The sequence below is a fragment of the Channa argus genome, chromosome 11 (assembly GCF_033026475.1).
Source record: "Channa argus isolate prfri chromosome 11, Channa argus male v1.0, whole genome shotgun sequence".
In the NCBI taxonomy this organism is placed as follows: Eukaryota; Metazoa; Chordata; class Actinopteri; order Anabantiformes; family Channidae; genus Channa; species Channa argus.
In genome coordinates this window covers 4696854-4723860 of record NC_090207.1, presented here as the reverse complement: position 1 = coordinate 4723860, position 27007 = coordinate 4696854, and the positions used below count along the sequence as shown (strand labels likewise).

At 38.3% G+C, this 27007-nt stretch overlaps 4 protein-coding genes and 1 pseudogene across 4 annotated transcripts; all 5 read right to left on the bottom strand.

Moving 5' to 3' along the window:
• Positions 1–2675, bottom strand: LOC137136740 (zinc-binding protein A33-like). Its single transcript, XM_067522409.1, has one exon. The coding sequence runs from the start codon at positions 2275–2277 to the stop codon at positions 859–861; it is 1419 nt and encodes a 472-aa protein (XP_067378510.1). The 5' UTR covers positions 2278–2675; the 3' UTR covers positions 1–858.
• A 1354-nt stretch (positions 2676–4029) lies between these two features.
• Positions 4030–8685, bottom strand: LOC137136739 (E3 ubiquitin-protein ligase TRIM35-like). The gene has a single exon (XM_067522408.1). The coding sequence runs from the start codon at positions 6704–6706 to the stop codon at positions 5264–5266; it is 1443 nt and encodes a 480-aa protein (XP_067378509.1). The 5' UTR covers positions 6707–8685; the 3' UTR covers positions 4030–5263.
• Positions 8686–12911: 4226 nt separating this feature from the next.
• LOC137136835 (nuclear factor 7, brain-like) lies at positions 12912–15413 on the bottom strand. The gene has a single exon (XM_067522583.1). It carries the CDS (start codon positions 15278–15280, stop codon positions 13880–13882), a length of 1401 nt encoding a protein of 466 aa, XP_067378684.1. The 5' UTR covers positions 15281–15413; the 3' UTR covers positions 12912–13879.
• A 2005-nt stretch (positions 15414–17418) lies between these two features.
• Positions 17419–21283, bottom strand: LOC137136778 (zinc-binding protein A33-like). Its single transcript, XM_067522466.1, has one exon. It carries the CDS (start codon positions 21142–21144, stop codon positions 19702–19704), a length of 1443 nt encoding a protein of 480 aa, XP_067378567.1. The 5' UTR covers positions 21145–21283; the 3' UTR covers positions 17419–19701.
• A 2867-nt stretch (positions 21284–24150) lies between these two features.
• On the bottom strand, positions 24151–25787 carry LOC137136173 (nuclear factor 7, brain-like; annotated as a pseudogene).
• Positions 25788–27007: the final 1220 nt, after the last annotated feature.

Below are 27007 nucleotides of genomic sequence, written 5' to 3'. Positions count from 1 at the left end.
TGGCTGAAGTAAGGAAAGAAAACAAGCCAATGTCTGGTCTCATAATTTTACTGTTGTTTACAGGTCAGTAACAATAAAAAACAAAAGGCCCTAATGTGTGTCTGAAATTATCTGTAAACAAGAATATATATCCCTTTCTGTTGTTTCGCTATAGGAAATGTATTTTATTTGTTTGGAACATTTATATCATAAGCATCATTTTTAATTCCCAGGTAAAAAGTGTTTTTTCCTGGGAATTACTGTAACATGCTGGTGGTTTTTAATCTTCATCAGGCTGCAGTTATTACAGATGGATGAGACTGTGTGGAGGCAGGAAATATTCTACGACCCATGAAAAAAAAAAAAAAACACGAAGAAGGAAGGTGAAATTACTTTGATAATGTAAATTACAGACACACTTTGACCAGTGGAACCAGTTTATTAAGCAGAGCTCATTCTGTACAAACAGCTTATGAAGCAAGAAGCAAATAAAGAAGCTGCGGATTCATAAACTATGAATTTTTAATCTTAGATGATGTTGAGGTTCTCTTTGGGGGTGACGAGGATGGACAGGATCAGGAACGAGTACATCAGAGGGACAGCTCATGTTAGATGTTTTGGAGATAAAGTCAGAGAGGCCAGATTGAGGTGGTTTGGACATGTTCAGAGGAGAAACTGTGAATATATCAGAAGTCACTCTTGACCAGAACAATTTAATCAGGGGTCAGAAACAGCCTTGAATTGTAGCCATGTTAAAGTTTGGTAAAGATGGTTAAAAAAATAAATGAACCATCATTTCCATGTATTATTTTAAAAACACTCACTGAAGTAAAACTACATAAAACATTTTAGGTGTAATAATATTTTCACTTAGAACTGTTAAATCTCAGCTTGACAGATTTTAATATCAGTGGTTTTGGCATCAGCAGCTTTTCCAACATCAAAATATGGGAAGAGTTTCTCAGTGAAAGTGTCTCTGTGAGTGTAGATGTGAGTCATGTCTTCAGGGTCATAGAAGGACACCTCCCCTCTGTCATAGTCCAGCTGGACTCTGATCCTCTGGAGAATCTTCTTCACTGTCACAGTTTTACCAACTCCATTAGTGTATTTTCCATCACGATGCAATAAACACCAGACTCCATAACCTGGTGAAGCAGTTCGTTCCCCCTTCCTGTCAACTGATTCTTTTGCCAAACCAACATTCCAGTCAGGATGGTCTCCCACCTCCACCTCCCAGCTGTGTTTCCCTGAGCTGAAGCCCTCAGAGCCCAGAACATTAGAATAATTAGTGCATCTCTCTGGATTATCAGGGAGCTGCTGCCTTGTGTCTCTACGTCTCGCACTGGTCAGATCGTCAGACAGATAGAGACAGGGGTTTGCAGTGTTTGGGTCCAGGATGACAGGACTGAAGTGGACCTTGTCCTTCATCTTGTCCCAGACTCTGAAGGACAGGTTGCCCAGGTGTTTGGCCACATCTATCAGTGCTCCTGAGAGCAGCTGTGGATCTGACAGTGAGCACTGGACTCTGGCTCTGGTCTGAGTGGGTTTATAGCTGCTGAGGAATGGAACGTTGTGTTTCTGCAGGTCTTCTTCAACAGCACAGATACTGACTGACAGAGAGGAGATCTGCTCCTCAATCGTCTTCATCTCTGTGCTGATAGTCTTCCCCTTCTGCTCCTCTTCCTCCCTCAGAGCTGCCAGTCTGGACTCCTCTTCCTCTTTCAGGAACTGGTGGAGCTTGTTGAACTCTGCTCTGATCTGCTTCTCTGTGGACAACAGCTGCTTCTTGGAGTGTTCAATCATTTCATTGTATGTTTTCTCCACTTGTTTGTATTTGTGCCTCTTGTCCTGTAGAGACTTTAAGTCAGATTTCAGCTGCTCCTTCAGGTCACTGACTGCTTGTTCTATAGGAACCACTTTGTGACTCTGGTGGAGAGAAAACCCACAGACAGGACAAACAGCTCTGTCTTCATCCTCACAGAACAATCTAGGTTCATCTTCATGTTTATCACACACCACCATTACTTTCTTCTTCTCTCTTTTCTCAGATGATTCAACTTTCAGTCTCTCAGCAAAAGAATCAGCCAGTTCCTTCAGTGGAAAATTCACTAGCAAATAATCTTTTGTAGACTTTCTTTTACAAATGGGACAGATTTTGTTTTTAGCTTGTTCCCAAAATTTATGCAGGCAGCTTGAACAGAAGCTGTGGTTGCAGCTCAGAGACACAGGATCTCTGAAAGTCTCTGAACACACATGGCAGCTCAGGAAACGTTCAAAAAGTTCAATCTTCTCAGCCATTTGTGAGTTAAAGTTCAAAAACAAAACTCACCAAATTATTGTCTCCTCAACTTTCACTGTAAAGTCTTCAGCAGAGTTCTTTTTCTCTCTAATGTCATCTTAGTTCTGATCAACAATGTCAAAATCTACTTTCACTTTCTTTTTCTTCAGTCATGTGTTACATTAGATTAATGTGTTGATGGTGTTTGTTAATTAGAGTTTAACATTCTTTTCTTTAATCAGAACAAAACATATTCCTTATGTAGGCAGCTGGTTTCCAGATAAATATATGATAAAAGTCACAATGTATAAGATATTTTGACATTTTGGACAGAGAAGACAAATTGTGTGAGAGAGGTGTATGTGAATCCTAATATGTTCACATGGACTGTTTTTCCATGCACTTAAGTCTCAGCCATTTTCTTTGGTGTCTAAAGTGGTTGTGTCTGATCATGATGTTTAAACCACTCATATTCAAACTGAAGCCCTGAATGTTCCACAAACTTTATTTTCTATCATGAAACTGCTTTTTTATATTTCATGGATATTTTTTTTGAGGTGTGACCAAACCTAACTAGTGTTATCACATAGGAGGAGATCAGAGGCCTTCTAAAGTTCTGCTATTTATCAGTGATTACAGCTCTCATTCGCCTTTGGACAACACTATTTACTGTCCTGCATCTGTCTCTTGACTACCGGTCTAATTTATAATCTACTATAAGTATGTTTATATCAGAGATGATCAGGTACTTGAAGATCTGAAAAAAAACAACAACTTAAAATCCCAAACAGAAAATAAACGAAAAGTGGAAACAAACTGACTGAATCATTAAAATACATGTATGTCATCAGATCTCATTTTACCCCAATTATTTTAATATGTTTGACTCCAGTGTTTTTTAAAAATACAACTTTTTTGAAATGAAACTTCCTTTGTGTATAAGCTGTTTCTCTCTCTCTCTCGTTTCCTCTCTCCTCCTGTGCCGTCACCATTTTTATTCTGCAGAGACATGAACACAGCAAACAAAGTAGGAAGCAGATTTTCTGTCATTGTACAGTTCAAATTTGTGACTCATGTTTCCAAAATAAGTCAGAGGTGGAGGAGAAATCAGATTAATCGTCCTCTGCACAAACACTTGTGCAAAGGTTACTGTAGTACTGATTGTAGCAGGTCTTTGTATTAGGTAATTACAACATCAGACTAATAATTTTATTTTCCACCACTGTCAGTCGCACTCTGTCCTCTACCACGCTCCTGTACCTCTGAGGCGAATTCAAAGCTCTAAAATTACTGCTGTTATCTGAGCAGAAGGGGGAACTGCAGTACACAAAACTCTGTACATAAAACTTAACATAAAGGCTTTTAGCAGTTGGAAATGCAGTCAAACAGAGGGCAGAACACATGAGAAAAAGCTTCTTATTGAACTGTCAGATTTTATTGTGGATACATGCTTATTTTAAGAGGTGGAAAAACTTATGCTTAACACTAAATAAATTTATTAAAAACCATGAAGCAGCATCCGTCACATTATCAGACAATCAGAATATTTTTCAAACATGTAGCATCCAGTCAGAAATATGAAGCCTTACTGATGGTCTGATAATAGTTTATTTTCTTTATCCTTTCCCTCAAACCAACGTAAGAGCTATAAAAAGTAAACACAGACAAAACAATACATTCAAACCATATTACGTGACATTACCATTTTACGTTAAGCTAACATAAAGACAATTTAGCAACTTAATCAACATCAGCAAAAGGACAGATGGTGGTTGGACTATGATGTTTGCAGATGACATTGTGAATTGTAGTGAGAGCAGGGAGCAGGTGGAGGAAAATCTAGAGAGGTGGAGGTCTGCTCTGGAAAACAGGAATGAAGCTTAGCCGCAGTAAGACAGAATACATGTGTGTGAATGAGAGGGACCCAAGTGGAACAGTGAGGTTACAGGGAGCAGACGTGAAGAAGGTGCAGGACTTTAAGTACTTAGGGTCAACGGAGAGTGTGGAAAAGAGGTGAAGAGGCGAGTGCAAGCAGGTTGGAACGGGTGGAGAAAAGTGTCAGGTGTGTTGTGTGATAAAAGAGTATCAGGAAGAATGAAAGGAAAGATGTTCAAGACGGTGGTGAGACCAGCGATGTTGTTCGACTTAGAGACAGTGGCACTGAAGAAAAAGACAGGAGGCAAAGCTGGAGGTAGCAGAGCTTATTACTTTATTACAGACATTGAAGTCAAACTATACAGAATATTAAGCAGTAACTTTGTTTTTTGTTTTGTAAATTTTAGTTTAAAAACCAGTTTGGTTTATTAACAGTATTTCAGACACAGAGACTGAGTAAAAACTATTAAAAGACTCGTGAAACCTAATCACATATGTTTGAAGAAAAAAAAGCAAAATGTTTGAGTGAAGTTATGATGATTTCAGAGAGACATAAACTACTAACAACTGTTCTACAAACACTTTGATGGTGAAAGTTGTGACATTTAACTCACATCTCTGAAACAAAATGATCACATTTCTGACACTTTCAAATTAAACACTGAGAAATTCTAACATTGTAAAAGTAGAATTCATGGCAGAGCTGCTGTATTGGATTGCATTAGAGTGTACAGGTGTACCTAATAAAGTGGCCAGTGAGTGTGTGTTATAATGGACAACAAATAAGTGAAAATAAAGTATGAACAACTCTTCAGCAGAAAAATTTAATCAGGGGTCAGAAACAGCTTTGATTTGTGGTCATGTTAAAGTTTGGTAAAGATGGTTAAAGAAAATGAATGAACCATCATTTCAATTATTATTTTAAAAACAGTCACTGAAGTAAAACTACATAAAATATTTTAGCTGTAGTAATATTTTCACTTAGAACTTTCTACTTCAGAACAATAAGAAAGTGAGTAAACATTAAACTAAATGAGGTAAATTAAAACTAAGTTGTTTTTTTTTTACCAATAATAAAAGGCAAGAAGAAGCAGAAACATGTTTCATTATTTAAAAAATGTAGCAGTTATTTCACATTTCTGAACATGACAGAAAAATCTCAGTTTGACACATTTTAATATCAGTGGTTTTGGCATCAGCAGCTTCTCCAACACTGAAATATGGGAAGAGTTTCTCAGTGAAAGTGTCTCTGTGAGTGTAGATGAGACTCATGTCTTCAGGGTCATAGAAGGACACCTCCCCTCTGTCACAGTCCAGCTGGACTCTGATCCTCTGGAGAATCTTTTTCACTGTGACAGTTTTACCAACTCCATTAGTGTATTTTCCATCACTATGCAATAAACACCAGACTCCGTAATCTGGTGAAGCAGTTCGTTCTCCCTTCCTGTCAACTGATTCTTTTGCCAAACCAACATTCCAGTCAGGATGGTCTCCCACCTCCACCTCCCAGCTGTGTTTCCCTGAGCTGAAGCCCTCAGAGCCCAGAACATTAGAATAATTAGTGCATCTCTCTGGATTATCAGGGAGCTGCAGGTCTGTGTCTCCATTTCTCACACTGGTCAGATCATCAGAAAGACAGAGCCAGGGGTTTGCAGTGTTTGGGTCCAGGATGACAGGACTGAAGTGGACCTTGTCCTTCATCTTGTCCCAGACTCTGAAGGAAAGGTTGCCCAGGTGTTTGGCCACATCTATCAGTGCTCCTGAGAGCAGCTGTGGATCTGACAGTGAGCACTGGACTCTGGCTCTGGTCTGAGTGGGTTTATAACTGCTGAGGAATGGAACGTTGTGTTTCTGCAGGTCTTCTTCAACAGCACAGATACTGACTGACAGAGAGGAGATCTGCTCCTGAATCGTCTTCATCTCTGTGCTGATAGTCTTCCCCTTCTGCTCCTCTTCATCCCTCAGAGCTGCCAGTCTGGACTCCTCTTCCTCTTTCAGGAACTGGTGGAGCTTGTTGAACTCTGCTCTGATCTGCTTCTCTGTGGACAACAGCTGCTTCTTGGAGTGTTCAATCATTTCATTGTATGTTTTCTCCACTTGTTTGTATTTGTTCCTCTTGTCCTGTAAAAACTTTAAGTCAGATTTCAGCTGCTGCTTCAGGTCACTGACTGCTTGTTCTATAGGAACCACTTTGTGACTCTGGTGGAGGGAAAACTCACAGGCACTGCACACAGCTCTGTCTTCATCCTCACAGAACAATCTAGGTTCTTCTTGATGTTTATCACACACCATTAGTTTCCTCTCTTCTCCCTTTTCTGTCTCAGATGATTCAACTTTCAGTCTCCCAGCAAAGGAATCAGCCAGTTCTTTTAGTGTAAAATCCACAATTGGAAACTTCTTAGTGTATTTTCTTTTACAAATGGGACAGTTTTTGTTTTTAGCTTGTTTCCAGAATTGTTGCAGGCAGCTTGAACAGAAGCTGTGGTTGCAGTTTAGAGACACAGGATCTCTGAAAGTCTCTGAACACACATGGCAGCTCAGGTAACTTTTAAAAAGTCCAATCTTCTCAGCCATTTGTTAGTTAAACTTCAAGAACAAGACTCACCAAATGATTGTCTCCTTAACTTTCAGTGTAAAGTCTTCAGCAGAGTTCTTTTTCTCTTTAATGTCGTCTTAGTTATAATCGACAATGTCAAAATATTCCTTCACTTTCTTTTTTCTCAGTCATGTGTTACATTACATTAAAATGCTGTAATGCTACTTTGTCACCAGCAGATCGAGTTTGTGAGGAAGTCATTTGAAGTTTTTCTCTTAAATTGAAAAAAACATATTCCTTGTGTAGGCAGCTGGTTTCCGAACAAAAATATGTTAAAAGTCACAATGTATAAGATATTTTGACCTCTAATGTTTCTGTAAATAAAATCAGATGTCAAGCTATGTGAGGGCAGTGACAGGCCAGGGCTTGTTGTTAAACACATATTGTTTATTTAACCCCATTGTACCTTAAGTTCATACTCTACACTGTTCTTTTGGCACATTTGATTTACTAGTTTACCTTATTTTGAGATTTCTACACTTCAGTCTTCTGCACACAGACAACACAGTGAGCTTTGATGAAGTGTTGTTACCGATGTTGGCCACAAGAGGGAGACGCCCTTTAGCCAACGTTCCTGTCGGGAGTGTATCGGCGAGGCCTGTGTCATATAGCGCCGAGACGAGACATAACTATTCTAACAACAGTGCACTGCTTTGTCTGTAATTTTGCAGGTAAGCTGACATGGTATGAAATTCATGTATCATGGAAGAAAAAACTTTACATTGCCATGTGTAAACAGGTTTTCCTTAAAATCTGGTACCAGTAGGACATAAAATGAATTTGTGGTAACACAGTTCAGAGTTCTATAAGGAAGATGTCCTTTTTTAACCTTTGCTTTCTTCTGTCTCCTCTCGGTCGCTTTCTCCACTCGAACACAATCAGCTGTTGAAGGCTTTTAGTTTTTTACTTGTGTGTTTAATTACACTTCACATAGATGAATCAGGTCTAGAGTTGATTACTAAGCTAGAATGGTAGATTGCAGCTGGATTACTGGAATATGACTCAGCTTATCCAGCGATATTATCCAGAGTCCTGTTGAGGTGGCAGCAGGTTCAGTATGGCTTTGTTATGCCCCTGGTCTAGGGAACCTAAACATAATACAATGTAATCTCCCCTTTCCATTTCCAAGCAAAACCAGCAAGACCAGCAAGTGTTCCAAAAACCAAACCGTAGCAATTTATTTACTTCAGAGGTTAGCAGTGCTCCAAACACTAATAGATCTACCAACCTTACCATATCTAACCAAGCCCCAAAATAAAAGACAGGATGCAGAACCTAAAATCCTAACCCAACACAGGAGAAAAATTAGTAAAATAAAATGGCTTGTCACTGTTGCTGTGGCTACCTGGTGCTCAGTATTTACAGTGAATTATATACATATTTATTTACACATTTATCAGACATCTCTACACAACACACACATAACAAGGCCAGTTTAACAAGGACAGTTGCTTCTTGGAGGTTTGAATCATTTCATTGTATGTTTTCTCCACTTGTTTGTATTTGTCTCTCTTGTCCTGTAGAGACTTTAAGTCAGATTTCAGGTGCTGCTTCAGGTCACTGACTGCTTCTTCTATAGCAGGGGTACCCAACAAGTCGATCGCGATCAACCGGTCGATCGCAAAGGTAGTGTGGGTAGATCGCAAGGAATTAACAAAGTACATGTCAGCCCATCATCCGTCCTCACTATGAAATTTGTCACTTGATTTATGTACAGGGCAGCCAGCCTGACATCTGACCTTTTCTGACACATGGGTCACCGCACATGCGCATACATACCACCATGCCAAGTGCTGCAAAACTCTAGCAAGATAGCGGGGTGGGTTCATGTAGTTATGCAAGCTACACAAACATATATTTTGCATATAAAGAATTCACAATATATTCATAAATAAATAAAAGTTTTGTATTAAGATAGTAGGTAGATCATTTTGACTTGGTCATTTTATAAGTAGCTCACAAGCCAAAAAAGTGTGGGCACCCCTCTTCTATAGGAACCACTTTGTGACTCTGGTGGTGAGGAAAATCACAGGCATGACATAGAGCCTTATTTTCATCCTTACAGAACAATTTAGGTTCTTCTCGATGTTTATGACACAACACCTTCCATCTTTTTACTTGTCTTTCTGTCTCAGATGAGACAAGTTTCAGTCTCCCAGCAAAGGAATCCGCCAGTTCTTTTAGTGCAAAGTCCACAATTGGATAATCCTTTGAAGACTTTCTTTTACAAATAGGACAGTTTTTGTTTTCAGCTCGTTCCCAGAATTGTTGCAGGCAGCTTGAACAAAACCTGTGGTTGCAGCTCAGAGACACAGGATCTCTGAAAGTCTCTGAACACACATGGCAGCTCAGGAAACGTTCAAAAAGTTCAATCTTCTCAGCCATTTGTGAGTTAAAGTTCAAAAACAAAACTCACCAAATTATTGTCTCCTCAACTTTCAGTGTAAAGTCTTCAGCAGAGTTCTTTTTCTGTTTAATGTCGTCTTAGTTCTGATCAACAATGTCAAAATCTACTTTCACTTTCTTTTTCCTCAGTCATGTGTTACATTAGATTAATATGCTGATGGTGTTTGTCAACATTCTTCTCTTTAATCAGAACAAAACATATTCCTTATGTAGGCATCTGGTTTCCAGATAAATATATGATAAAAGTCACAATGTATAAGATATTTTGGCATTTTGGACAGAGAAGACAGATTGGGTGAGAGAGGTGTATGTGAATCCTAATATGTTCACATGGACTGTGTTTCCATGCACTTAAGTCTCAGACATTTCCTTTGGTGTCTAAAGTTTTCTTAACGAAAAAACTCACCAACATTTTCCTCCTTTACTTCTTTGTATTCTCAGCCATTTCCTCAGTTCTCAAATTGTCCTTAAAGGAAAGACACACAAATATAATTTGCCTTCATCTTGTCTAAACGTCCTCTACAGTGTGATCCAGTCAGTGATCTCTCTCTCTGTAGTGGAGCTATGAGTCTGTTCAGTATTGTCAGAGGCTGTTTTTACTTTTAGCCACATGTTAAACTGCTTCATCATTAATGTAAATACACTGTACAATCTGCCTTTATTGCTTATCTGAAACAGGCTGTGGACTGAAATTTGTTCCTTTTGTCCTTCAGAATGTGGCTTCCAACAAAAACTGCAGACCTGTTTTTCTGTCAGATCATCAAAGCAGTGTGAGAAATGTAGGTTTATACACAGACAGGAAGGTGAAGGTGTGTTTGAACAAGTCCTCCAACCTAAATGATCACTAAGGCTGTTTGTCTCTACAGTCTGATAAGCTGCATGAACAAGGGCTGATTTTTCTACCAAGGTCAATATTGTCACTGATGTTTCTTAAACTTCACACACTGGATACTAGCTTTGATGGTGATGATGGTGAAACTCTCACAAACTATGGTGATAATTGTAAACTGACATCAAACTCAGGAGAAAGGACTTTAAACTTTTCACACTTTATTAGTGGTTGTGTCTGATCATGATGTTTAAACCACTCATATTCAAACTGAAGGCTTGAAGGATCAACAAACATTATTTTTGACCATCAAACTTTTTTATATTTTATTGATGTTTTTTTTGAGGCGTGACCAAACGTAACTAGTGTTATCACATAGAAGCAGATCAGAGGCCTTCTAAAGTTCTGCTGTTTATCAGTGATTATAGCTCTCATACGTCTTTGGACAACAGTATTTACTGTCCTGCATCTGTCTTTTGACTCCCAGTCTAATATATAATCCACTATGAATTTGTTTATATCAGAGATAATTAGGTATAAATTTTTCTTGAAGATCTGAAAATAACTTAAAATCCCAAACACGAAATAAACAAACAAAAGTGTTGTTTTGTGTGAAAGCATTAAAATCATCATCTGATTGTAGCAGGTCTTTGTATTTGGTAATTACAACATCAGAATAATGTTTTTTTCCACCACTGTCAGACTCTATCCTCTACCACACTTCTGTAACTAAAAGTGCAACTAAAGCATCTGGAAGAAACCAGGGAGACAAAACACAGAAGGACTTGAAAAAAGTAGCAACTAAAGGAAAGTATCAACTGAAAAGATGCAGGGGAGAAGGAAACTCAAACACTTATCCAGAGACTTGCAATAAAATCCTCTTCTTAAATAATCATTCCACAAAGTTCTTAATCTGCATACAGAGAGTACAAAAGTCACTTACTGAATAAAGAAAAAAAGACAGGCGTCCTCTGGAACACTGCTGCCGGGAAGGGAGGCAACAAATTGTCAAAAACAAACAGAAACTCAGACAACCAGAGAATAAATATAAAATCCCAGAAACACAACAGAACTCAAACTCGACACACAGATTATCTAGGCCAGAGAGTGGCTTGTTGCTCAAGTGAAGCGAGAGACGATCTGGCAGAGAAGGACAGGTGAATGGAGCATATAAAAGGAGAGGCAACAGGTGAACAGAGTGAGGCTGATTGGGGACCAGGAGAGAGACAAGAGAGGAGCTGGGTTTTACCTGTGAAGACTGTATTTGGTCTTGACAGTGTGATAAGTTGGTGCTACATTTGCCTCAGCCTGATGACCATCCTCAGCCTCAAGAGTTAAAAAAATCTGGAAGGACTCCAACAAGTACATTATTCTGGCATCTGTATGAATGTGATGGGAAGATGGAAGGAGAACTTTGAAGAGTTGATGAATGAGGAAAATGAAAGAGAACGAACAGTAGAAGAGGAGACTGGTGTGGAGCAGGACGTAGCCAAAAGGCCTAGAAATGCCTTTCATGCCTAGAAAGAGTCCAACAGATGCAGTATTTGCTTTGAGGATGCTGATGGAGAAGTACAGAGAAGGTCAGAGGGAGTTGCATTATGTCTTTGTAGATTTAGACAAAGTGTATGACAGGGTGCAGAGAGAGGAGCTGTGGTATCGTATGAGGACGTCTGCAGTGTCAGAAAACTATGTTAGAGTGGTGCAGGACATGTATGAGAGCTGTAAGACCGTGGTGAGGTCTGCTGTAGGTGTGACTGAGCCCCTTCTTGTTTGCTCTGGTGATGGACAGGCTGACAGATGAGGTTAGACAGGAATCTCCATGGACTATGATGTTTATAGATGACATTGTGATGTGTAGTGAGAGCAGGTGGAGGAAAATCTATAGAGATGGAGGTCTGCTCTGAAAAACAGAGGAATAAAGGTTAGTCGCAGTAAGACAGAATACATGTGTGAATGAGAGGGACCCAGATGGAACAGTGAGGTTACAGGGAACAGAGGTGAAGAAGGTGCAAGACTTTAAGAACTTAAGATAATGAGGTTCTCTTTGGGAGTGACGAGGATGGACAGGATCTATGATGAGTTCAGAGACATAAACTACTAACAATTGTTCTACAAACACTTTGATGGTGAAAGTTGTGACATTTAACTCAAATCTCTGAAACATGACAGAGAAATCTCAGTTTGACAGATTTGTTAGTTTTGGCCGCCCTGTTTAAAATGAATGAGGGGCCAAAACTTTAGAACCAGCTCTTCTAATAGTTCACCCCAGTACGACTCCACCACCCACTAAGACCTCAATATTAACAGACAGTAAAATTATCACATTTCCGACAGGTTCAACTGAAACACTGAGAAATTCTAACATTGTAAAAGTAGAATTCATGGCAGAGCTGCTGTATTGGATTGCATTAGAGTGTACAGGTGTACCTAATAATGTGGCCAGTGAGTGTATGTTATAATGGACAACAAATAAGTGAAAATAAAGTATGAACAAAACTGAAGTCACTCTTCACCGGAACAATTTAATCAGGGGACAGAAACAGCTTTGATTTGTGACCATGTTAAAGTTTGGTAAAGATGGTTAAAGAAAATGAATGAACCATCATTTCCATTTATTATTTTAAAAACAGTCACTGAAGTGAAACTACATAAAATATTTTAGCTGTATTAATTTTCACTTATAACTTTTAACTTCAGAACAATGAGAAAGTGGGTAAACATTAAACTGAATGGCAACAATTTTTTACCAAGAATAGAAGGTAAGAAGAAGCAGAAACATGTTTCATAATTTAAAAGTTGAAGCAGTTATTTCACATTTCTGAACATGACAGAAAAATCTCAGTTTGACACATTTTAATATCAGTGGTTTTGACATCATCAGCTTCTCCAACACTGAAATATGGAAAGAGTTTCTCAGTGAAAGTGTCTCTGTGAGTGTAGAAGATACTCATGTCTTTAGGGTCATAGAAGGACACCTCCCCTCTGTCATAGTCCAGTTGGACTCTGATCCTCTGGAAAATCTTCGTCACTGTGACAGTTTAATCATCTACTTCACTGTATTCTCCATTGTTAAATGATAAACACCAGAATCCATATCTTGGTAAAACAAAATCTTCCTCCTTGTCAACTGACTGTTTAACCAAACCCACAATCCATCCAGGATGGTCTCCCACCTCCATCTCCCAGTGGTGTTTCTCTGGGCTGAAGCCCTCAGAGTCCAGAAAGGTGACATATTTAGTGTTTCTCTTTGGATTATCAGGTATGCGTTTCCCATTTTCTACATGTTAGACATATGATACAGCTTCTAAACTCAGATACCTGCACGAGTCTGTCAGGAACCTTGTTTTGTGTCAGCTTAGTCTTTGAAGATATTTGTTAAAACCTTAAATGGAGCAGCTTCAGTTAGATCACAGTTCAATCAGAGGATGAAACACATAGACAAACATTCAGTTCAAATTCATTAAAGTGTAAAAACAAAAGTTGCAGTTTCCATCTAGTCAACGTTAAATAAAAATAACTATTCATGTGATGGTTTGAGGTTAGAAACAGATTTTCAGATAGAAACAACGGCTAAAGCATGAAAACAAAAAAAACGAAACCAAATTCTATTAGGACAAAATAACTGATATTAATCTTTTAGAGTCAGAATTTACTAACTGTACCACTGAGATTTATAAAAAGAAATCAATGATCAATAACATTTCAAAAGATAATTTATCACCTGACTTGATGATTCATTTACTAGATTTTTACCTGTAAACTAAACAGACTGAGGTGATTTTAAACAGTAATTTAAAAGTGAGTATTAGCTTTTATTTTGTTCAGATTTTGTTGTTTTATATGTTGTTCACCTGCACATGTCAGATCTGTAAGAAGACCCTCAACACCTCCATCCAGGAACATGAGAAACATGAGTTTAACAGAATTTAATCTCAGTGGTTTTAGCATCACCAGTTTCTTCAATAGTGATGAAAGGAACAAGTTTCTCAGTGAAAGTGTCTCTGTGAGTGTAGATGTGACTCATGTCTTCAGGGTCATAGAAGGACACCTCCCCTCTGTCATAGTCCAGCTGGACTCTGACCCTCTGGAGACTCTTCTTCACTGTAACAGTTCTACCAGCTCCATTAGTGTAGGTTCCACAGCGATACAATAAACACCAGATACCATATTCTGTTGAAACTGAGCTTTGTTTCTTGTCAGCTGACTCTTTAAGCAAACCAAGAATCCAGTCAGGATGGTCTCCCACCTCCACCTCCCAGCTGTGTTTCCCTGAGCTGAAGCCCTCACAGCCAAAAACATCAGTGTAAAACATACATCTCTCTGGATTATCAGGGAGCTGCTGCCTTGTGTCTCCACGTCTCACACTGGTCAGATCATCAGACAGATAGAGACGAGGGTTTGCAGTGTTTGGGTCCAGGATGACAGGACTGAAGTGGACCTTGTCCCTCATCTTGTCCCAGACTCTGAAGGACAGGTTGCCCAGGTGTTTGGCCACATCTATCAGTGCTCCTGAGAGCAGCTGTGGATCTGACAGTGAGCACTGGACTCTGGCTCTGGTCTGAGTGGGTTTATAACTGCTGAGGAATGGCACGTTGTGTTTCTGCAGGTCTTCTTCAACAGCACAGATACTGACTGACAGAGAGGAGATCTGCTCCTGAATCTTCTTCATCTCTGTGCTGATAGTCTTCCCCTTCTGCTCCTCTTCCTCCCTCAGAGCTTCCAGTCTGGACTCCTCTTCCTCTTTCAGGAACTGGTGGAGCTTGTTGAACTCTGCTCTGATCTGCTTCTCTGTGGACAACAGCTGCTTCTTGGAGTGTTGAATCATTTCATTGTATGTTTTCTCCACTTGTTTGTATTTGTCTCTCTTGTCCTGCAGAGACTTTAAGTCAGATTTCAGCTGCTGCTTCAGGTCACTGACTGCTTGTTCTATAGGAACCGCTTTGTGACTCTGGTGGAGAGAAAACTCACAGACAGGACAAACAGCTCGGTCTTCATCCTTATTGAAAAATTTGGGCTCTTCTTGATGTTTACTACACACCACCTCCTTCCTCTTGCTTTTTTCTGTCTCAGAGGATTCAACTTTCAGTCTCTCAGCAAAAGAATCAGCCAGTTCTTTTAGTGCAAAGTTCACTCTTGGATCTATGGAAGATTTTCTTTTACAAATGGGACAGTTTTTGTTTTTAGCTTGTTCCCAGAATTTTTGCAGGCAGCTTGAACAGAAGCTGTGGTTGCAGCTCAGAGACACAGGATCTCTGAAAGTCTCTGAACATACGTGGCAGCACAGGAAACTTTCAAGAAGTGTGACTTTGTCAGCCATTTCCTCTGCTTATAAATTATTCTCAAATTAAAAACTCACCACATAGAATTTCATTTCCACTTGCCTCTAAAAGTCTCCCAAGTAAGCTTTATCCAGTCAGTGATCTCCTCCTTTGTATTGGTGCTGTGGCTCTGTTCAGTAATGTCAGCGTCTAATTTCAGTTTCACCAACCCCTTTCTTTGGTTAATCATTAATGGGAAAACATTTTGCAATCTGCTTTTATGCATTTAAATCGAGCACATCGTGTCATAAAATCTCTGCATCCAGTCCTTCAGAATCTGAAAAACTTATTGTGGGTTCAAATAAACACTGCAGACCCCCATTTCCCTCTGTCTGTAGCCTCCTACAGTGACTATAAGATGAATATACACAATTAAGATCTTTACCCTAAATGGCCATAGAGGTTGTTTCTCCCATAGACTAATAAGCTACTTGCACAAACAACATGCTTTCCCTGCTGCAAAAAGTACTTTATCATAGTCAAGTCAGTGAAAGACACTGACAGATGGGTGATAAATGTAAACTGAGGTCATAACATGACACTAATCCCCCGTACGATGTTAAATAACACTAATGTTGGCTGGGTTTCATTTCTTATTTCATCGATCATATAGTTTCCATGAGAGACCAGATACAGCCAGTGTTATCATTTGATCATCACACAAAATCTGATCATGTGTCCTATAAATCTATCATGTTTGTTGTTGGTCACAGTTCTCTTTGGTTCTTGCATTGCAGGTTTTATTACTCTGCACTTGCACTTTTGACCTCTTCACTCTGGTGCATTGTAATAAACCTTTCTTTTTTCTTGTACTTTGTGCTTGTTTAATAATCAATTTTTCAGTATAGTCGAAGTCACTGTATAATGTAAATCGAAGTGTTTTGATGTCTCTCTCTCACTTTCTTTATTTTCATTATAAAACGTTGTGACTAATTATTCTCTTGTGTTTTTTTCTGTATGCTGCTCAGAGAATATTTGCAAGAAATGCATTTGAAAAGAAAGTTTCTCTGATAATTCTTTCTTTTAATTCACATAATTGGTTCTATTTCTCTATTAACTGTAAGCCAAAAATGATTTTTTTCATTGCAGTGCAAACTGTTCAATAATTCAACCACACTGAAATGTATAATATTAGTTTACAGATGTAATATTAAGTATAATGATTTATGATTAACGAACATATTTAGTGTTTCTCTTTGGATTATCAGGTATGCGTTTCGCATTTTCTACACGTTAGACATATGATACAGCTTCTAAACTCAGATACCTGCATGAATGAATGTCTGTCAGGAACCTTTTTTTGTGTCAGCTTAGTCTTTAAAGCATCAGTTAGATCACAGTTCAATCAGAGGATGAAACACATAGACAAACATTCAGCTCAAATTCATGGAAGTGTAATAACAAAAGCTGCAGTTTCCATCTATTCAACATTTAATAAAAACAACTATTCATGTGATGGTTTGAGGTTAGAAACAGATTTTTAGATAGAAACAACGGCTAAAGCATGAAAACAAAAAAACTGAAATGTACAAAATTCTGTTAGTACAAAATAATTGTTATTAATCTTTTAGAGTCAGAATTTACTAACTGTACCACTGAGATTTATAAAAAGAAATCAATGATCAATAACATTTCAAAAGATAATTTATCACCTGACTTGATGATTCATTTACTAGATTTTTACCTGTAAACTAAACAGACTGATGTGATTTTAAACAGTAATTTAAAAGTGAGTATTAGCTTTTATTTTGAAACATTGATTCATAAAACTAAATTAAATATGTTTTGAGTATGAAGTGATGATGAGTTCAGAGTCAAATAAACTAACAATTGTTCTACAAACACTCTGATGTAAAAGTTGTGACATTTAACTCACATGTGTGAAAATGATGGAAAAATCTCAATATGACAGATTCTAATAATATATATATATATATATATATATATATATATATATATATATATATATATATATATATATATATATATATATATATATATATATATATATATATTATTATTATTATTATTATTATTATTATTATTATTATTATGGCTTCACCAGCTTGATAAACATGAAAATATTCTCACTGAAAGTGTTTCAGTGAGTGTAGATGTGAAGCAGGACACACTCACTTCCTGACAACTGACTGTTTAGCCAAACCCAGACTCCAGTCAGGATGCTCTCTCCCAGTAAATGAGTCAGACATTGCCTTCAATCTAAAGTTGATCCCCAGATCTTCTTTTAAGGACTTTCTTTTACAAACTGGACATTTTTGGTTTTTAGCTTTTTCCCAGATGTTTCACAGGCAGCTTGAACAGAAGCTGTGGTTGCAGCTCAGATACACAGAAATGTCTGAAAAATCTCTGAACACACAGGGCAGCTCAGAAAAAAAGCTCTCAAACATTTTACATGAAGTTTATTTTTCAATAAGAAGGTCAAATTATTTTCTCCATCGTATTGCTTATAATACAAAGGTGAGATTTCTAGCAGAAACCTAAAGCCCCATAACAGCATCTCAGCTTTGTGTCACAATCTATGAACTGTGTTCTACCACCATCTGCTGGTGGTGGAACAGATGATGGTAAAAATTCTAATGTAGCAACAACATCATAAGCAGCACTACATCTCTTTTTCTCAATGAGAGATTTCAGAATGAATCCTCTTTGTGATTTAATCACACATCATGTCAGGCTGCATCCATCTGACCCACATTTCATAAAGGTTTAGTTGATTTAGTGTTTGTTTTTATCCTCATGTTAACCACCAACTCAGCACTGACAGCCACCATTAATGTCACTGACCATTTATACACTAAAAACACTAGAATAACAAATCTCATACTGCATAAGATGATCATGAAGTAAAAATGACACTTAAGCAACAAATAAATCAACAGATTCAACAGTGAGAAGGCTTGAGAATTAAAAAATAGCCTAGACATCAATGGGGCCATATTAAAACACTGTGGAGCTGTGGATTATTATAAAGTAGTGTTGAACTAAAAGCTAAGTTCTGATAAACATATAGTTTTATGTAAAAAAATGAAAAGTTAAATCATAGCTGTGTTGTAATTGTCACCGTGCAGAAACATTAACAGCTTTTCTTTGTAAAGTTTGTCTCCTGATCATGTGATACAGCTTCTTATTGACCTGTCAGTTTTTTTTGTGGATACATGTTTACAGCATGTTAAGAGGTGGAACAACTGACTGTTCACACATGATGTTTTTGTTACACACCATGGAAAAATAATCATTCACGTCACATAACAATCAGAGCATTTAAACTTATGAACAACTTTTCTGTTAATCTCCAATAAAAAGTAAACAGGATATTTAAAACAGGAATTACCACAGTTAATACATTTTAATTAAACAAGTATAACAAAGTCCTTAATGACTCATTTTGAAAGAGTTATGAACAAGAATGACAAAATATTAAAATCAGTAATTTGTGTACTGACACTATTTTCATGAAAACAGAAATAGCTGTTAAAAAAAAATTTTTTGTTCAACTGATTTCTAATAATATAAACAAGAAAATGATTTTTAAGCACCGACAACAAATCACTGATTGTAAAGTGTTAAAAATGAAAAAACATTAAAACTGAAGAAATTCATCTGAAGATCCAGAAATCTTACAAAGTAAAACTGTTGTTTGAAGACAATATAACAACAACTGTGATATAATAAACACAAAACTTAGTAGTGTTTTGTTTTATGTTTTCTACACGAAAACCAGTTTAATTTGTTAACAATATTTCAGACACGGAGAGACTGAATAATAACTATTAAGAGACTCATGAAACAAAATCACACGTTTGAAAGGAAAATATTTGAAATGTGAAGTGATGAAATAAACTACTAACAACTGTTCTACAAACACTTTGATGGTGAAAGTTGTGACATTTAACTCACATCTCTGAAACAAAATGATCACATTTCTGACAGGTTCAACTTAAACACTGAGAAATTCTAACATTGTAAAAGTAGAATTCATGGCACAGCTGCTGTATTGGATTACATTAGAGTGTACAGGTGTACCTAATAAAGTGACCAGTGAGTGTATGTTATAATAGACAACAAATAAGTGAAAATAAAGTGTGAACAAAATGGAAGTCACTCTTCAGCAGAACAATCAGAAACAGCTTTGATTTGTGGCCATGTTAAAGTTTGGTAAAGATGGTTAAAGAAAATGAATGAACCATCATTTATATTTATTATTTTAAAAACAGCCACTGAAGTAAAACTACTAAACTAAATATTTGAGTTTTATTAATATTTTCACTTAGAACTTTTAACTTCAGAACAATGAGAAAGTGAGTAAACATTAAACTAAATGACAATTTTTTTTTACCAAGAATAAAAGGTAAGAAGAAGCAGAAACATGTTTCATGATTTTAAAAATGTAGCAATTATTTCACATGTCTGAACATGACAGATAAATCTCAATTTGACACATTTTAATATCAGTGGTTTTGGCATCAGCAGCTTGATAAACACCAAAATATGGGAAGAGTTTCACAGTGAAAGTGTCTCTGTGAGTGTAGATGTGAGTCATGTCTTCAGGGTCATAGAAGGACACCTCCCCTCTGTCATAGTCCAGCTGGACTCTGATCCTCTGGAGAATTTTCTTCACTGAGACAGTTTTACCAACTCCATTAGTGTATTTGCCATCACGATGAAATAAACACCAGACTCCATAATCTGGTGAAGCATAACGTTCTCCCTTCCTGTCAACTGATTCTTTAGCCAAACCGACAATCCAGTCAGGATGGTCTCCCACCTCCACTTCCCAGCTGTGTTTCCCTGAGCTGAAGCCGTCAGAGCCCAGAACATTAGTATAATTAGTGCATCTCTCTGGATTATCAGGGAGCTGCTGCTTTGTGTCTCCATTTCTCACACTGGTCAGATCATCAGACAGACAGAGCCATCGGCTTGCAGTGTTTGGGTCCAGGATGACAGGACTGAAGTGGACCTTCTCCTTCATCTTGTCCCAGACTCTGAAAGACAGGTTGCTCAGGTGTTTGGCCACATCTATCAGTGCTCCTGAGAGCAGCTGTGGATCTGACAGTGAGCACTGGACTCTGGCTCTGGTCTGAGTGGGTTTATAACTGCTGAGGAATGGCACGTTGTGTTTCTGCAGGTCTTCTTCAACAGCACAGATACTGACTGACAGAGAGGAGATCTGCTCCTGAATCTTCTTCATCTCTGTGCTGATAGTCTTCCCCTTCTGCTCCTCTTCCTCCCTGAGAGCTGCCAGTCTGGACTCCTCTTCCTCTTTCAGGAACTGGTGGAGCTTGTTGAACTCTGCTCTGATCTGCTTCTCTGTGGACAACAGCTGCTTCTTGGAGTGTTGAATCATTTCATTGTATGTTTTCTCCACTTGTTTGTATTTGTTCCTCTTGTCCTGTAGAAACTTTAAGTCAGATTTCAGCTGCTGCTTCAGGTCACTGACTGCTTGTTCTATAGGAACCACTTTGTGACTCTGGTGGAGAGAAAACTCACAGACAGGACAAACAGTTCTTTCTTCATCCTTACAGAACAATCTAGGTTCTTCTTGATGTTTATCACACACCATTAGTTTCCTCTCTTCTCCCTTTTCTGTCTCAGATGATTCAACTTTCAGTCCCCCAGCAAAGGAATCTGCCAGTTGCTTCAGTGGAAAGTTAACCATTGGATGATCCTTTGAAGATTTTCTTTTACAAATGGGACAATTTTTGTTTTTAGCTTGTTCCCAGAATTGTTGCAGGCAGCTTGAACAGAAGCTGTGGTTGCAGCACAGAGACACAGGATCTCTGAAAGTCTCTGAACACACATGGCAACTTAGGTAACTTTCCAAAAGTCCAGTCTTCTCAGCCATTTGTGAGTTAAATTTCGAAAAAACAAAACTCACCAAATTATTGTCTCTAAATGTCTTCCTTTCAGCAGAGTTCTTTTCTCTTTAATGGCGTCTTAGATCTGATCAACAATGTCAAAATCTACTTTTACTTTCTTTTTCCTCAGTCACGTGTTACATTACATTAAAATGCTGTAATGCTACTTTGTCACCAGCAGATGGTGTTTGTCATTTAAAGTTTAACATTCTTCTCTTAAATCAGAACAAAACATATTTCTTGTGTAAGCAACTTGTTTCCAGTCATAAATACGATAAAAGACCCAATGTTTAAGATATTTTGACCTCTAATGTTTCTGTAAATAAAATCAGATGTTCATGCAGAGACACAAACAATCAGAGCTCTGCAGCATTGTCGTCTGTTAAACCAGTTAAACACAATGTGTGTAGTGAAGAGTGTTCAGATCTTGGAGAAACCGAACAGCCTCTACACAGGAGGAGCAACACCTCAGGACCAGAATCAGTTTGTAATTTGCAGTATTTTGTCAGATCTCAGAATGTTTTTTCCTGTTTAACCTCCAAAAGTCCCGGGTTGTTTTTGGTAAAACAGCATTTAGGTCTGCTGCTCCTCCTGCTTGGAACAAACTTGACCCAGAACTTAAGGAAAAAGTAACTTATTTTACAGGACTTAAGGTCCTGTAAACAAAAGTAATTTAGCTTTATTGTTTATTGGTGTATTTTAATTTATTAAAACAATTGTTTTACTTAACACCTCTGAGTCAAACTCCATGTGTGATTGTGTTTTATACTGTTTTTATGCCTCCACGCTGGTGACATCTGTAGCAGTCATCATTATGTTTTTAGGCTCGTTAGTCTTTCCCATTCTCATGAACACAATATGTTTCTGAATGCCTGAGGGGAAAAATGAAAAAAATAAAAAAATGTACTTGCACTCAAGGATGAAGTAATTCGATTTTGGGGATCAAACATCAAAGGTCACAGTTACTGTGACCCCACATTTGTTCTTTTCCACCCAGCCCATTTTTGTGGATGTCATTTCACAGAGTTGCCTTAAAAGAATTTCTTTCAATTCAGCACAAACGTATTGGTCACACTGTGACTTCACCTCCATCAATTCTCCTCAATGCAATATCAAAGCTGTAGGTCACTGAGACCCCAGACCCTTATAGTTAATAACTCTGCAGTGGTATTTTCTTTCTCTTTATAACTTTTAAAACGCACATGAAACAGTCTTACTGCGATTGCTCGTCTCTTGTCCTGCGGGATGACCTGTGATGACAGTATATGATCTGTAGGTGGCGCTCAGCTTACAGCCCCCTGTGCACGCGCACATCATAGTCCTACCTCAACGTACTGTACCAGTATTACTGTATTTGTACACCAACAAGGTACTGGAGTAGAAGATATATTCAGTATTATCCGAGCGGCTCGAGAACAGCAAACTTTTCCCAAACAAATGTAGCATCTGAGACCCGAATCCCAAACACGAATTAATTAACAAAACCAAACGTACAACCACCGTATTTAAATTTTATCTTTACCCGAGGTGATTTAGACAAACCACTACACACCAAAGTCACGCTTTATTTCACACGCACAGCACTTTAATCAAATCGTGAATACAACCAGTTAAAGACATTAAATGTCAGTCACAGAGGGAATTAAGGCTCCTGATTATCCGTAACGGGTTTGGACAGGAAGTGGCAAATAGCACAAGAAACAATTAAAACAAAACCAAAAAGGCAAAAGGAAACACTTACTTAACACTTCCACGCCAAAACACCTGGCTCCTTTATCTGCTGTCCTCCCAATCAATGGGAAGACAGCAGCGGGATCAACAGGTGGTACCGATTACATAAAGTTTCAAGGAAGTAAATCTAACGATGTTCACTATAAATCATATGCATCATTTTTAATTCCAAAGTACTGTGGACTGAGCGCAGCCCATGATGAATAAACACTAATCCAAGTAATTCACGAAACATTTAAAAATATTTATACACAATCTGTTACAGTTGGTCCAACACTGGTGATCTGTAGACCTGTGCTCACAACCAGAGGGAGAGAGGAGAACTTCTTTTAAGAAATAATGGAAACACTTTGAAGCTGGTTTTTGTTCTTTCTTGGAACAACGTTGGAATCAAACTCCCGAATCTGCCATTAAAGCCCCGCCAGGTAAATGTATTGATTCACTAAAGACGTGTTGCCGTGAATGAATATTATAAAATAGGTTAGTAGGTAGGTAGTAGGTAGTAGGTTACCGCGGACATACCGCACACAAACACCACGACACTTTCAGTGGCCACATCTTTATGAACAGTACTGGAACGAAAAGGCTCATGCATTTGTTTTTGCTGTGTAAGGAAGACGTTTGCATTTAAACTCAAAAGACTGGCATTAAATAAAAGTTCAGAATTTCAGGTTCTAGTTGATGGTATTTTACACCTCGATAGATTAAACAGCATAGAAAATAAAACCTTTTGTATCTGATCTCCTACACTTTAGCTTTGTCAAAAGTATTGGAACACATGAACTGACAGACCTTCCCTGTTGTCTTAGAATAATGTGCTTGTTGGAGTCCTTCCAGATTTTTTTAACTCTTGAGGCTGAGGATGGTCATCAGGCTGAGGCAAATGTAGCACCAAGTTATCACACTGTCAAGACTGAATACAGTATTCACAGGTGAAACCCAAGTTTTATTTCCAAGGGGGGAAATTTGGAAACTATTGAGGGACAACAGGGAAGAGGGACCCAAGTGGAACGGTGAGGTTACAGGGAGCAGACGTGAAGAAGGTGCAGGACTTTAAGTACTTAGGGTCAACGGAGAGTGTGGAAAAGAGGTGAAGAGGCGAGTGCAGGCAGGTTGGAACGGGTGGAGAAAAGTGTCAGGTGTGTTGTGTGATAAAAGAGTATCAGCAAGAATGAAAGGAAAGATGTTCAAGACGGTGGTGAAACCAGAGATGTTGTTCGACTTAGAGACAGTGGCACTGAAGAAAAGACAGGAGGCAAAGCTGGAGGTAGCAGAGCTTATTACTTTATTACAGACATTGAAGTCAAACTATACAGAATATTAAGCAGTAACTTTGTTTTTTGCTTTGTAAATTTTAGTTTAAAAACCAGTTTGGTTTATTAACAGTATTTCAGACACAGAGACTGAGTAAAAACTATTAAAAGACTCGTGAAACCTAATCACATATGTTTGAAGAAAAAAAAGCAAAATGTTTGAGTGAAGTTATGATGATTTCAGAGAGACATAAACTACTAACAACTGTTCTACAAACACTTTGATGGTGAAAGTTGTGACATTTAACTCACATCTCTGAAACAAAATGATCACATTTCTGACACTTTCAAATTAAACACTGAGAAATTCTAACATTGTAAAAGTAGAATTAATGGCAGAGCTGCTGTATTGGTAAATGAGGTAAATTAAAACTAAGTTTTTTTTTTAACCAATAATAAAAGGCAAGAAGAAGCAGAAACATTTTTCATGATTTAAATAATGTAGCAGTTATTTCACATTTCTGAACATGCCAGAAAATTCTCTGTTTGACAAATTTTAATATCAGTGGTTTTGGCATCAGCAGCTTCTCCAACACTGAAATATGGGAAGAGTTTCTCAGTGAAAGTGTCTCTGTGAGTGTAGATGAGACTCATGTCTTCAGGGTCATAGAAGGACACCTCCCCTCTGTCACAGTCCAGCTGGACTCTCATCCTCTGGAGAATCTTCTTCTCGGTGACAGTTTCACCAACTCCATTAGTGTATTTTCTTTTCCTATACAATAAACACCAGAATCCATAATCTGGTGAGACATATAGTTGTCCCTTCCTCTCAACTGATTCTTTAGCCAAACCAACAACCCAGTAAGGATGATCTCCCATCTTCACCTCCCAGCTGTGTTTCCCTGAGCTGAAGCCCTCAGAGCCCAGAACACTGGTATATTCAGTGTTTCTCTCTGGATTATCAGGGAGCTGCAGGTCTGTGTCTCCATTTCTCAAACTGGTCAGATCATCAGACAGAGCCAGGGGTTTGCAGTGTTTGGGTCCAGGATGACAGGACTGAAGTGGACCTTGTCCTTCAAGTTCTCCCAGACTCTGAAGGACAGGTTGCCCAGGTGTTTGGCCACATCTATCAGTGCTCCTGAGAGCAGCTGTGGATCTGACAGTGAGCACTGGACTCTGGCTCTGGTCTGAGTGGGTTTATAACTGCTGAGGAATGGCACGTTGTGTTTCTGCAGGTCTTCTTCAACAGCACAGATACTGACTGACAGAGAGGAGATCTGCTCCTGAATCATCTTCATCTCTGAGCTGATAGTCTTCCCCTTCTGCTCCTCTTCCTCCCTGAGAGCTGCCAGTCTGGACTCCTCTTCCTCTTTCAGGAACTGGTGGAGCTTGTTGAACTCTGCTCTGATCTGCTTCTCTGTGGACAACAGCTGCTTCTTGGAGTGTTCAGTCATTTCATTGTATTGTTTTTTCTCCACTTGTTTGTATTTGTTCCTTTTGTCCTTTAAATCAGATTTCAGGTGCTGCTTCAGGTCACTGACTGCTTCTTCTATAGCAGGGGTACCCAATAAGTCGATCGCGATCAACTGGTCGATCGCAAAGGTAGTGTGGGTAGATCGCAAGGAATTAACAAAGTACACGTCAGTCCATCATCCGTCCTCACTATGAAATTTGTCACTTGATTTATGTACAGGGCAGCCAGCCTGACATCTGACCCTTTCTGACACATGGGTCACCGCACATGCGCATACATACCACCATGCCAAGTGCTGCAAAACTCTAGTAAGATAGCGGGGTGGGTTCATGTAGTTATGCAAGCTACACCAACATATATTTTGCATATAAAGAATTCACAATATATTCATAAATAAATAAAAGTTTTGTATTAATATAGTAGGTAGATCATTTTGACTTGGTCATTTTAAAAGTAGCTCAAAAGCCAAAAAAGTGTGGGCACCCCTCTTCTATAGGAACCACTTTGTGACTCTGGTGATGAGGAAAATCACAGGCATGACATAGAGCCTTATTTTCATCCTTACAGAACAATTTAGGTTCTTCTCGATGTTTATGACACAACACCTTCCATCTTTTTACTTGTCTTTCTGTCTCAGATGAGACAAGTTTCAGTCTCCCAGCAAAGGAATCCGCCAGTTCTTTTAGTGCAAAGTCCACAATTGGATAATCCTTTGAAGACTTTCTTTTACAAATAGGACAGTTTTTGTTTTCAGCTCGTTCCCAGAATTGTTGCAGGCAGCTTGAACAAAACCTGTGGTTGCAGCTCAGAGACACAGGATCTCTGAAAGTCTCTGAACACACATGGCAGCTCAGGAAACGTTCAAAAAGTTCAATCTTCTCAGCCATTTGTGAGTTAAAGTTCAAAAACAAAACTCACCAAATTATTGTCTCCTCAACTTTCAGTGTAAAGTCTTCAGCAGAGTTCTTTTTCTGTTTAATGTCGTCTTAGTTCTGATCAACAATGTCAAAATCTACTTTCACTTTCTTTTTCCTCAGTCATGTGTTACATTAGATTAATATGCTGATGGTGTTTGTCAACATTCTTCTCTTTAATCAGAACAAAACATATTCCTTATGTAGGCATCTGGTTTCCAGATAAATATATGATAAAAGTCACAATGTATAAGATATTTTGGCATTTTGGACAGAGAAGACAGATTGGGTGAGAGAGGTGTATGTGAATCCTAATATGTTCACATGGACTGTGTTTCCATGCACTTAAGTCTCAGACATTTCCTTTGGTGTCTAAAGTTTTCTTAACGAAAAAACTCACCAACATTTTCCTCCTTTACTTCTTTGTATTCTCAGCCATTTCCTCAGTTCTCAAATTGTCCTTAAAGGAAAGACACAC